The 13221-nt window shown below is 44.9% G+C and overlaps 1 protein-coding gene across 2 annotated transcripts in view; it reads left to right on the forward strand.

The window, feature by feature from the left end:
- Nucleotides 1-13221, forward strand: part of CCDC69 (coiled-coil domain containing 69) — a 39960-nt gene that overhangs the window by 18964 nt on the left and 7775 nt on the right. The window contains exons 2-6 of one of the 2 annotated variants that reach the window (XM_081181148.1): nucleotides 2019-2088; nucleotides 5790-5950; nucleotides 9533-9620; nucleotides 11169-11242; nucleotides 11566-11667. In XM_081181148.1, coding sequence (XP_081037274.1) covers nucleotides 2019-2088; nucleotides 5790-5950; nucleotides 9533-9620; nucleotides 11169-11242; nucleotides 11566-11667 — 495 coding nt within the window. Of the gene's footprint in view, nucleotides 1-2018; nucleotides 2089-5786; nucleotides 5951-9532; nucleotides 9621-11168; nucleotides 11243-11565; nucleotides 11668-13221 lie in introns of both variants that reach the window. The other variant, XM_081181147.1, reaches the window with a different exon arrangement.

Below are 13221 nucleotides of genomic sequence, written 5' to 3' on the forward strand. Positions count from 1 at the left end.
TAGAAATTGAGACCAGCACAATACTTATATGGATAACACCTGGAAAAATCCTGCCTGTTCTAGTCAACTCTGTCTTTGAGTGTGAGATACAGGATTATATAAACAAATAGTGGGATGCTTGCCCACTATGCAGAGGTGAGCTGAGTGCAGAGATCTCTAGGGACACACTGTGACCTCTGAATGACCAAAATAATACAATAATATAAAAACCCAGGAATGTCAACCAGTTTGTCCACAGATTGACGTTTGCTCCAATTCAGTAGTAAAGAGACTGTTTTCCCGGGGAAAGCGGTGGCGCAAACAGAAGACCATTTGGTCCTGACCTGAAAGCAGACAACAAGCAGAAAACTAGCTAGACCTGTGCTTTCTAGGCGTGGAGCAAACAAAGTGTGAAGGAACCCTGTAGGACTCAGCAGGGAGGAAGATGGGGACAAAACAAGAATCGGCTTCTACCTACTGTTGGTCTCTCGGCCTTCCACCCCACCAGCACTGCTGAGCACCAGCTACCATTGCTGTCAAGCTGCTAAAAGACAGGCCTGGAGTCACAGAAACACAACAGTGATCAAGGAGGGAGCCCCTTGTGGAATTTGTGAAGAGCCCCCTTGCCTGTTGGGGTTAGTGGGGAAGGGAGAAAAACCCATCCTTCTTGGGCCATTTAGAAATAACTAAATATAATTGTTTTCCTTCTTCCATTGTTGTTAATGCAAATAAACTTGACCCGCCTGGGGCTACGAGGAGGACTGCCAAGTCCATATTACCAAGCAAGGTCCTAAATCCCATTTTTATATAAACCCCTATTTAAAACCGAGGCTGGGATGGAAACTCTGACAGGACCAGAGCTCAAGTGGGGATGGTAGCAGCAGTTGACGCTCTAACAAAGCATTCCTTGGGTGATGATGTAACCGCTTGAACGGCAGCCTAAGCGAGTTTTGCTTGTGCCAGATATTTGGAGGAGTTATTAGGACTGGGCTTTATCCTTGTAATTGCCTGTGATTTATTGCCCCTTTTTAAAAAATATGCACACACAAACCCTTCTCATTCCTGCGCTCACTCTGCGCCCTGGAACAGGCTATTTCTAGGCTCCAGAGCTGGCTATAAAAAGCATCCTCAGAGCTGTGGATCTGCAGGAGCAGCAAACTAAGCTTCCCCCAGTTGCCTGACGTCGCGATTGACCATCCAGTTGCTCTTGCAGAACGGGGCATCTGCGGTGTGAAGTTCGGGTGAAGGGGAGGTGCATGGCAAGGCCGTTGGAAAGTGTGTTCTGCACACCCCGGCCCTGTGCAGTTTGATGCCAGACACACTCCTTGTTTGTCAGTTCTTTAAGCCTCCTTCATGTTTTCCAGCTGTTCCTTCCCTTCGAGGGAGCGAGGGGCCCAATGTGCTCCTTGCTCTGCAAAGGTGGAGGCTTGGAGTCGGGAACGCCAGCTGCAAGGATGCAAAGCAGAAAGCTAGGTAGAAGGAGGAGGAAGGTTCATAAATCTCAAGGGAGTGGGGTGGGTGTTATGATCTATGCGCATTCCGAGACATGAGGGGATCTTTCTTTTAACTCTCTCTGCTTCATCGTGTGAGTTGGCAGCAGGAAAGAGGAGTGTCCGAGGCCACAGCAAGATCTTCCCTGTTCACACCATCAGACAGCTGGTTCATTGGAGTGAATCAAGGCACTGCCGCGCCAACCCTTTGCCACAGTGGCATGTTCTCATGCTAAGAGAAATTAAGCCTGGCAGTGGATTGTGAAACATCCTTCAGTGCAGTAGCTGTTCCTGGCACACTAGGGCAGTCCTCTGGGAGGTGAGGGAGTCACATGTCTGCCTGAGGAGCTGAGATTTTCATTGTGCCGCAGGTCCCATGTCAAAGAATTGCTGAATTATTTTAGTGTCTCAGGAAACCAGGAGGAAATGTCCCAATACCGGCCAGCATAAAGGTTTCTCAGAAATGCGTAGTTCTTTCCCGGTTTTGGTTCAGCATTCACGAATGGGAAAAAAGAGAGAGTTGTGATCCTGTTTGTGTCTTTTCTACAGAAAAAGATCAAAATTCAGCATGAAAGAGGACAGGCATCCTGTGAACTAAAGGCACTGAAGACAGAAAATGGTAAGATACAAACAGACATAAATCATCTTGAAGCTTCTCCATTTTAAAATCAGCAATGTCTATTTTATTTTTTAAAGGTATATAATATACAGGGCTTTTTTTCAGGGGAAACTCACAAGAACTCAGTTCCGGCACCCCTCAGATGAGCACCATTGCCATTATAAGGGATCAAGGGTGAGTTCCTAGTGAGTTCCAGCCAGTGCTATTTTTCTAGAAAAAGAGGTGCCACTGTGAACACCTCCCTCGTCCTCTTCGAATGGCAAAAGTGCCCACCTGAGAGGTGCCAGAACTGAGGTCTTGTGAGTTCCCCCTGAAAAAAAGCCCTGGTTGCTGCACCTGTTTTTCTAGGAAAATAGCACTGGTAATATGTAAAGAGTCCCAACCAATCCTGGCCATGCATTCACAAGGACAGGCATTGAACACATGAAAAGGCAACGGCAGGTACATCTAGCTGCAGAAAGAAAGGCTTCAGAAATGGTAACTTATGAGTCCAGCCTTCAGTGGGTAAGTGCTTCCACCTGCTATGACAAGCAGCAAACTGAGGTGCTTATTCATGAGTAGATCTTTTCCTGGTAGAACTTCCAGCTTGCCTTGATATGTAGTCTGGGGTCTGCTGACAGATGTGTACAGGCTAGACTGTTAACTGGTGAGTAGACTTGTTTTGGGTGGATGTGCCAGTTTGTTGCTTTAAACAGCCGGGATCGCCAGTGATTAAATCCTAGGGAAATAGATGGTCTGGACATTTACCAAGCATTTTACAGTCCTGCAATCTGATTATTTAATATTCTGGCTTTACAAATGGCAATGGAAAATCAGTTAGGCTAGCCAACATTTCTTTTCTTGTAATATTTGAATTTTATTTTTTTAAAAAAACCCAAACAAAATAGCACCCTAAATTTCAACATGGAATAGGGATTTTAATCCAGGATTTCTGGAGCTGAGGCAAATCCAGCCCATCAAATCCAGCTCTAGTTTCATTTTAAAATGGTATTTACAAGTGACTAACTGTCCCAGAGTATGAATTGGGGATTCACTTTCAAATGTGCATCTCATTAAAAGCAACGCAGTGTAGACAGGTGGTACCCAAACTCAGGAAATGATGCATGTTTGGGAGGTTTCTTATATATCCAGATCTGCTTAGTTAGACTGGAACAACTGTGCAACACTGGATAACATAGATTCCCCTGTGCATATTAAACTGAAGCTTTAGGCAATATAGGTGCAAGGAACTGAGCAGGACAGGCACACTTCTCCCTAAACAACAGAGCATTAGTAATGCTAGCAGTATCTGCATAAGCTACTCCCAGGTGGAACATAAATAAAATTACTTTCTAAAATTCCTATGAGAAACTAATTTCATCCATGCAGCGTATAAGTCTACATTCTGTGTGATGCCCATGATACTAGCCTGTCCTGATATTACTTGTCGTAGGCAGGTAGAATTTATTGAGATGAATTATGTATTTGTTGAGTGAGGTGAAAAACTGACCGTGGTCTAAAGTTTTGGCAGCTGCGCTGTCTCACTTAGCCAAGGAATTTCCCCTAAATAAGCAACACCTCCATTTAACGAACAGTGAAGTCCAGTCTGGTCAGGAGGGGGAAGCAGCAATATCTTGAAGGAGAGGGTAGTTCCAGCAGAGGATGTAAAAAGAATCAACATTTATCCGTAGAACTGCCTTTATAGCTGTTAAATGTGCAGCTATGCTTCTGATATGTTTTAGGGAGAGCGTAGCACTATTGGAGTGGCAAGGTTTACTCCAATTACTTGAGCAAAGGAGTAATCTGTGCATTTCTCCACTAACTGTGCCAGCTTGACATTCTGCTCTCAAAGGCATTGCTTACAAACCAGCACACACTGGCCTGTGTCACAGTGCAGATCTTACAAGCAATACAGTCCCAAAACAAACCATGAATTTGGGCGCACCATTCCTGCCCTGTAGCTGTTGAGCAGTAGGGCAGACTCTCTCTTGGGGTCCCTTTCAACTCATTGATTTTTGACTCAGATGGGTGAATGGTTTTTATTTGTAGAGCTGTGTGTGGAAATGGCCTTTCAAAGTTCTCTTATTTGTGTGCAGACAAATTGGATTTAACATGTCACCAAATTTCTCCAGAGGGAGGAGAAGTTTTACAACAGTTTCTCAGAGAAGGGGCTCAGCACTAGCAGTGGCAATACCTTCTTCCCCTTCCTGTATATCTATCTATCATCTATCTATCTATCTACCTATCATCTATTTGCCACCACCACCACAAGTGGCAGGAAGAAGTATTGGCAGCCTGGCCACCATTTTGTATTTTCCACAATGCCCCAGGTGTTGCTCCAGGGCAGTGAATGTGGAGGGAAAGGGGGAAGAGAAGGAATGGTGACCTCCACAAAAAATGGCAGAGAATATTTGGCCACAATTCTGCAAGGCGATCACCCTTTGGGGGGGGCGATGGAAGTAAACCCTCTGGAATTTTCTCAGGAAAATGTCTTTTGAGACACTTTGGCTCAGCTCTAGTTTTCTGTTAAATACCTGGGTTTGTGAGTAATCTTGACAGGTACCTATCTTCCCCTTTTTAAGGAGATTAGCTGATGGCTCTCAGTAGCTGGAATTTGGATAGCAAAGTTGGCAAGGGTCAAGAGGGCATGTCTGTCTTCTCATACCTTTCCATCCTTGTTTTGGTTGAGGATGATGCCAGCAAGCTGTGTGAATCGGCAGCTTTTAAGAAAGAGAAGAGACATGATCTGGGACTTTGGGCTGTCCTAGGATGCAGGCTGTTCTGCCAGCAGCCTTGATGTGAGAACGGCAGACTTTGGAGCCTCCATCTATGCTCAGCCTGTATATTTGTTAGTACATGCAGATGTTACAAAACACTATAACCCTCCAGGGCTCTTATTCCAAAGGAGACAAGCGAGCCGTTTGCCCCTGAAACAACTTGCTGCTCCTAGAATCGGAAAGAGCATAACTGTTTGATCAGTCAACCATGTTATTCTTTGATGCAAGGACATAATATACACATTTTTCGTTTAAAGTGTTCAAAGCACTACATGCATATTATTTACATGGTATTGTGCTCATCCTTTGTGCTAAATATGAATCCCGTAAACCAGTTTTAGTTGCCCAATAAAGAAGCTGTACCAAATAGCTAAATGAATATTAGTTGAAAGGACTCTAAAGGCAGCCACGATCCTTCCACAGTTGTGATCATCTTCCAGATGTGGCATTTGCAGGCAATGCCCAAAAGTCTTCTGAGCATTCATTGCCTTTTTAGGGTCTGGTGGTGTGGGTCATGGTCTACTTAAAGGGCCAGCAAGCTCTGGTGGCCCATCGCAGATCCACAAACACTGCTTTATTAATCCTTAGGACAAACCTGTAAACAAACCAGTTCACACCTCCTGCTCTTAACCCCAATTCTCTTCTAGAGGGAGTCCAAAAATAGTGCATGCCTGCATCCTGGATAGGCCATATCTAGCACACTCCGGCGCATATATCTCAAGAGGCTTCTGGAATGCAAGTACGTCAGTTGCATTTGTAAAACTGCCCCTTCCAAAGTGTGAAGTGAAATTTAGATTAACACATTGAATGGCAAGTCAGCCGGGTATTGGAACTAATGCACTACACAGTCAGCGCTTGGGGGGGTGGGGGGTGGAAGCAAACCAATACTACAGAAAGCCACTCATGTCCACGTGCTTTCTCCTTCTTTCCTCCACATTGAAGAAGCCTGTTTACACGAGGAAGCAGAGAAAGGGAAGGCAGAGCTGCTGGAGAAGCAGAGAAATGAGATCACAAGGCTCCAACAACAACACCAGGAGGAGAAAGTGTGTCTGGAGGAAGCTCACCGCGCTGAGACTGAGAAACTTAGCCAAGACATTAAAATCCAGGTTGGAGCTGTCTTATTCTTGCCCTTTTGAAGTGATGATGCATGACTTATTGTCAGACCAGACATTTCTCTTTTGCTGAGCAGTATTCTAATGGCTCACAGTTTCAGAGCCTAAAATGTTGTTTGGAGAAACCACACACCAGCAAGATACTAGCAAGCAGTCATGCAGGTCCAGTGGGTTGAATGTGCAGCTAATTCTTCACCAGGTGCACACTGTTGTGTATGCTAAACTAGTGCACAACCACAATGGGAATGAGTAGTAAAGAATTGCCCCATGCTGTTATATTATTCATCTCTAGCATATCTTACAGTCAACTGCCTTTGTGTAATTCATTGCCCACTAAATCATAGCTTTACTAAATGTCAGCATTAACTGAAACCAGATCTTGAAGTCTTGTTAGCAGGTACAGAATTTTGATAAATTTCTCCACATATGTGTGGACGAGTAATTATTTAGCAACATAATTAAAAATACTATTTTGTTTATGGCCACCCCTGTATTTCCATGTTGCAGAAAATCAGATAATTGACTGGTTAATGATTGTAAAGTTCCCCGGGAAAGGAATGGATATTACCATTTTAAAAGAGCTGTCATGTTTCAAAAGGTTTATGTTGAATCTGTTCTGTTGGTATCCCTGAAAATCCAACTTATCTAACTGAAAATGCAGTGTCTTGCCTGTGTGCTGTTTTTGAGCAGATATTTATTTTAAAGCCCTGAATGTAAATTACAAGATTCATGTGCCAACTCATGCATTGAAATGGTTAGGTCACCCTGCAATAACCCAAGAAGCAAAAATTAGAAAAGGGTCGAGCTCCCAATTCCAAATATATTGTGGGGAGACCTGGATATCTAAATATGCATGTGTCATTCGCAATGTACAGTGCTACAACACATTTTTTGCCATTTAATCTTGAGTGTATTTTGTATTGAATTCAAAATGTAAATTGTGAATTAATGCGTATAGCTCAGTCTGATAAATCTTTGCTCTCACTGTGTTCGGTTAGGCTTATTTCCCCAAAATATGATTGTAGCTTTAGTAGCTGATTGATTGATCCTTAGGCATCTAAGATTCAACAGGGAGGGGTGCAGATGCTTGAGGAATTCCCTTAGTTTATTTTCCTATTGAATTGGCTTGATCCATACCTCCTGGGCTGCTGTACAAATCAGAGCATGCTTATCCCTCAGATTTTTGGATTTTTGCAAACCGTGGTGGGGAGCTAACTTACACTATTGCTAGAAGGTCTGCCTTTTAAAAATGTTTCCCGGCTTCCTTTGCAGGCAGCAGCTGAGCTGATCCAAGCAGCCAAAAAGTCCAGTTACTGCTGTGATGGCATTCAAAATGGAATCACACATGCCTCTGAGACTGCCAGGATGTGATGATGTGCCAGCCATCCTGGGGACTTTGTATGGGGGGGTGGTGGCTGCCCCCATGGACCCATGAGGGCATTCATCCTCCCCACTGCCTACAATATCCCTGGAAGGAGCAGCACAGTCATCACATTCTCTTGAATTTCATTTGCAGCCCCATTAAAATATTTGCATGCTAATTGCAGGGGCAGCTGAGTTTTCTTGAAGAGTCTATTACACTCAAAGCTTGTATCCCAAACTCCTCCATTTTGGAACGTTTTGGCTCCTGAACACCAAAACCCTGGAAGTAAATGCTCTGGTTTTCGAACATTTTTCAGAAGCCAAACATCCAGCACAGCTTCCGCTTAAGTGCAAGAGGCTCCTGCAACCAATCGGAAGCCACACCTCAGTTGTCAAATATTTTGGAAGCTGAATGGATTGCGTTCAACAACTGAGGTTTGACTGTACCTGTAAAACAAGAAGGGAAATGGTATTTTAAAAGGCAGCCCTTGGACCACCCTGTAATAGTGGAAGTACATATTTTAATAAGAATTTCATTAATGCAGAAAATGGGTGGAACAGACTTAATAATGAACACATGTGGAAGTAACATGAACCAGAATTAGACTGATTTGTCCATTCCTAGCAAGAGGACTTTTATCATATGCACATGTTCTTGGGAGTCTGCCACAATGAACACAGTGGGACTTTCTGTTGAGTGAATGTTGCTAGGATCAGGTGTAGTTTTACACCTGCACTAACAAACAACAGGCACTCACATAGCCAAGTATGTCACGAATAGGTCAGCAAGTCCTCAGAAGGTGCTAGATTCTTCCTGGAGATTTGACTTGATCCTGGTTACTTGCTTGAAGAATGAACAGCAATGTATACAGCCAGCAGCCAATATGTATGGAAGATTGGACTGCACAGATTTTTACCCTGACAGATTTCTGGCAGCAAGTCAGCAGCATGGATGTGGTGATCTCCATACAAGAATTCAGAACCTGTTTAAAGAAACAAGGCAATAGTTTTAGAATCTACATAGTTCAGTGCCTATAGAATGGAATGTACCACTTAGAAAAGGGGAAGGAAACAATGTGCTAGAACCTCCTCCCAAATCACCTACAGGCCAGTGGAATTCAAACTGTGCTTTAGAGAACACTGAGATGATGCATTGGAAGACCATCGTGGCCTTGTCAAGAAGAAAACTGGCAAGGTAGACAAGCTTCCCTGAAACACAGTTTGCCACCATTTCCAATGTTCAACAGTGGTATGCAGATGTAGGAGAGCATCTATTCCTTTCACTGAATGCTCATTCTTACGGTCCTTGCCATAATATATGTGCATATTATGACAATTTAAAGGGTCATACAGTGAATATTCCCTCACTCAGCACTTAACTTGGGAATAAATTCCCTAGAACTCATTGGTGGTTACTTCTGAGCAGACATGTGTAGGATTGTACCACAGGGCTGCCATCCTCTGCACACTTACTTGGGAATAAATATCACTGGAATAAGTAAACATATATAAGATAAGGCTGCATGTGTACACTCAACTCTAGCCATATGATCACATCCTTGACATCCAGGTCCTTTCTTTTTCCGCCGTATTCCTATATTCCAGTTCTCCAGTTTGATATGGAGGAAAGGGAAAAAATGGGGGGGAAATGAAGGTGACACCATCATCACCATCATCACCATCATCATGATCAAATTATTAGTTTTAACTCCATCTTTTTCTGAGGCATTCAAAATTGCAGTCATGAGTGCCCCCACCTCCATCTTGATATTCACACTCTACAACCATCCCATAGACTGAGAGATAGTGATTGGCCCAAGGTCACTGGCTGAACAGAGATTTGACTTCTCAATCCAAGACTGATGGTCCACTCACTACACTACTCTGTTTCTTCCCATGAGGTGTAGACACGCCCTGCAATAGTCTGACATCAAACGGGGTTTTGCCACTATTGTCATGCTTCAGAGACCTGCCCACCCTCTTTGACTAGAAGCAATAAGGGGGTGACTTCCCTGTGCGGACACCACAGTCAGTAAACAATGCTTCTTGCTAGCGTTTCTCAATCAGGCCCCTTGAACACTGCTGCCTGTCTCCAGCCTTAAAATGATGTAAACCCCTCTGTGTGAGATGTGAAGTATCATGCAGAATGCTGGCAGTAAAGTATTATTTGTTAATAATATTGCAATATTGCCTGTGCCTTCCCCCCACCCACAGATAGAAAAGGAGAAGGATTTACAATGCAAGCAACAACTCTCTGAGCAGCATGACTTGCTGAAAAAAGAACAGGAAGAGAGACTCCGAGGTGAGAGCCAAAAAACCTGCTTGCAAAACATGTAAGCTTTGTTCCGTTTCCATCAAAGCACTTGGGAAACCTGTGGTCCTCCAGATGTCGTTGGACAGTCAGGAACAATGGGAGTTCCTACAGTACCTAACATCATATGGAGAACTGTGGTTTCCCCACCCCTGCGCTATGGTATGCAAATCTCACTACAGTGTTGAGTAGGCCGCTCCTGACCCTCAACCCTGGTGATGGAGGCCTAATCTACGTGCTGTTTGGAAACTCATTTCTACAGCAAATATTGGTGAAGTTACTTCTGCTCCCTCCCTTGGTGAGCTTTATGTTGGCATTGTAGCACTACTGGGCCAGGTATGAAATGACTTGTTCATGGGCATTCCCAGAACTGTTGTTGCCTCCTCATGGCTCCCTTGCTGTGCCCCACTCGCCACAATCTGCTTCCCCTTTTCAAAAGTGGCAAAAGTGTAGCGTGGGGGGGGGCAGGGGGACCATTTTGAGGGGGTGCAACTAGGCGCCCCCATGACTGGCATGGAGCTCTGGCAGCTGAGGTGTGGCAGCAGGCAGGTTGGTCTAGTGGGCAGGCGGATGGAGGCAGCGGGCGAGGAGCCTGTTGGATGCGGGCTCCGTTCACCCTCTCATTTGCCCTGCCTGCCCTGGGCACCAGCAACCCACGCTACGCTGCTGTAGTAGCAGCAACATGGATGGGGAAAGAAAGTGCCCTCCCTACAGTATGATGGAAAGCATCTTCAAATCGGGAAGTAGATTGTCAAAAGGAATAAAGACAGCAAGTGCCTAGAGGAAAGCGAATGACCAGAGGAGGGATTACAGAAATAATGGCACGCCAAGTGCTTGGCTCCCAGCTACTAAATGTTAGTGTCATTAATGAATTTGTGGCTTCTGGAAATAATTTGGTCATAGATGCATTGCAAGAAAAGGCAATGCCACTGCTAAAATACTGTGTGCCCATGAGACTCTACTTTTCCCATCCTGCCTTTCAGCAATGCCATGTTGTAACATGTTCCTAAATCAATTTTCCATTGTTAAGCTTCAATTCTCTGCTGGGTACTCCATATTCATGTCGCGTATTTAATTTTTCACTTCCTCTCTGTCTAAACGCTGAGCATCTCTGTCAGAAGGAGGGAGAGGGAGAGAGAGAATGCGAGAATCCTTCCTAGTCCTTTTGCTGCTGTGCTGCTCTAAGGCATGGCCTGGCTTAGTGTCCCATCATCTGGTTTAGCTCTCTCCAGGCAGACCACATGTTGAAATTGTGGTTTTGCCACTTGTAGTTTGTCTGGGAGAGATCGTGCAGGATTTGCTCATTTGGTTTGGCTTAGAATTACGTGCAAATGAAGGAAGAGAGACATGACCACAAAGATTTCAAGACTGAGTTCCATTCACATTCTGTCCTCCTTTTCCTCTGAATATACCCTTGAGACAAACAGTGTGATGTGTTAGTACTCAGCTGTGTATTGAAGAGAACCCCTGGCTAGATTGGAGCAGGGCTTGTGTCTCTCACTGGTTTCTTCTGACCACAGTCTGTTGTTTCTCTTGCAGAACTCCAGAAAGCACATGATGAAGAGAAAGTGCTCCTGACCGAATCCTACCAAAAGTCCCAGTCATCTTTGCAGGTGCTGCCACTCTGTATATGCTCCAAGTCAGAGGCAGCCAACATGGTTCCCTCCAGATTTTGTGGACTTATAAATCCGGGTCATCCTGGCTGGGCCCTGCTGGATTTAATAGCTACCCACTAAATGTTGGACCTGCTGGATTTAATAGCTACCCACTAAATGTTGGAACATAATTATGGAACATAATTTAATAGCTACCCACTATATGTTGGAACATAATTAATGTTATTAATGCATACAGAATAATGCACATGTGCTTAGGGTGGTGGGGTCAGTATGCTTGCTGGAGCACCAGTTTATTCTGCCTCATATTTCTTCTCCAGGAGACTGTAGACAGATTGAGTTCCCAGATGAAGTCCTTCCAAGAGAAAATGAAACGGGTGGAAGAGTCAATCCTGAGCAGAGATTATAAGAAACACATCCAGGTGCCAAAAAACAAAACCAGCCACGATCATTTGGATGGGATTTCTCCACCTGTTTATTAATCAACCTCCTTCTCTCACTGCTCGGAAAACAAAGACAATGATGGGTGGCATAGTTCACATGCAATGCTAAGCCAAACCATGATTTAACATAAACGTGCGAGTGTGTGAGCTCCTAGAGAGGAGATCGTGGCTGCTTTGCTTCTCCTTGATCACTCTTGAGCTCAGCCATGGCTTGGCTTAGTGTGTCCTCTGAACTGAGACTTATTTAGCTCTCTCTAGACTAACCCTGGGACGCGGGTGGCGCTGTTGGCTAAAGCCTCAGCGCCTAGGGCTTGCCGATCGAAAGGTCGGCGGTTCGAATCCCCGCGGCGGGGTGCGCTCCCGCTGCTCGGTCCCAGCGCCTGCCAACCTAGCAGTTCGAAAGCACCCCCGGGTGCAAGCAGATAAATAGGGACCGCTTACCAGCGGGAAGGTAAACGGCGTTCCGTGTGCTGCGCTGGCTCGCCAGATGCAGCTTTGTCACGCTGGCCACGTGACCCGGAAGTGTCTCCGGACAGCGCTGGCCCCCGGCCAATAGATGTGAGATGGGCGCACAAACCCCAGAGTCTGTCAAGACTGGCCCGTTCGGGCAGGGGTACCTTTACCTTTACCTTTTAGACTAACCCTAAGTTGGAACCAAAGCCTGTACTATGGGTTTTGGCTCGTGGTTTGTCAAGGGGAGCTAAACCATGACCCTGGTTTCAGGAAACCTGCTAAGCCAAGCCATATTTAGCTCAGCATAGTAGCAAAACAAATCAGGGAGGAGCAGAGCAACCATGATAATCCCTGCTTGTGCATCCCAGCTAAGTTGTGGTTCAACTTAGGACTTGTCCACACTTATGCTTGTCCCATGCTTGGAAAGTAGAGGTCCAAGCAGTTTTCTGCTTTTCCCATGCTTTCTAGGAACTGGTCCAAGTGGTTTTGCCTTTGCTCCACCATCCCATGGAAAACGCACTCATTAGCTCTAAATCTGATAGATGCTTGCTCTGATTTGGCAGTAAACAGTGGATTTTCCAAGAGGAAGCAGCAGGGCAAATGGAAGTGTGGATGGGTCCTTAGTGTGATGTGCAAACCAGGCCAATGTATGGATCCAAAGAACAATGCTTATTGAACAGAAAAATGGGAAAGAGGAGAGTGCTGACCCCTACTTCTGTTCTAAGCATCCATTTGGCATTGTCGTACCATAAGCACAAATAAAGTCCACTTGACACCTCTACAAGTGAAAGCAATACTTGATCTCTCACCCAATGAATGCAACATGGATTGATGACTTGAATGTGTGAAAGCAGTTGTAATGGAACAAAACACCACAAGGAGAACATTGTTCAATGCAGTGCTTCCCAGTGGAGGGGGTGCACTCGCTAATCTCTGAGTCATTGAATAATGTACTTGCATGACCAAATTAGCCCTTGTAGTGCAATTCTAATCATGTGTAGAGAGACATCCCAGTGAGTTCCATGGAGTTTATTCCCAACCATAGGATCTAGAATTGTAAGCCTAGTCTCTCACATGACT

The sequence above is a fragment of the Podarcis bocagei genome (genome assembly GCF_964188305.1).
Source record: "Podarcis bocagei genome assembly, chromosome: 2".
NCBI lineage: Eukaryota > Metazoa > Chordata > Lepidosauria > Squamata > Lacertidae > Podarcis > Podarcis bocagei.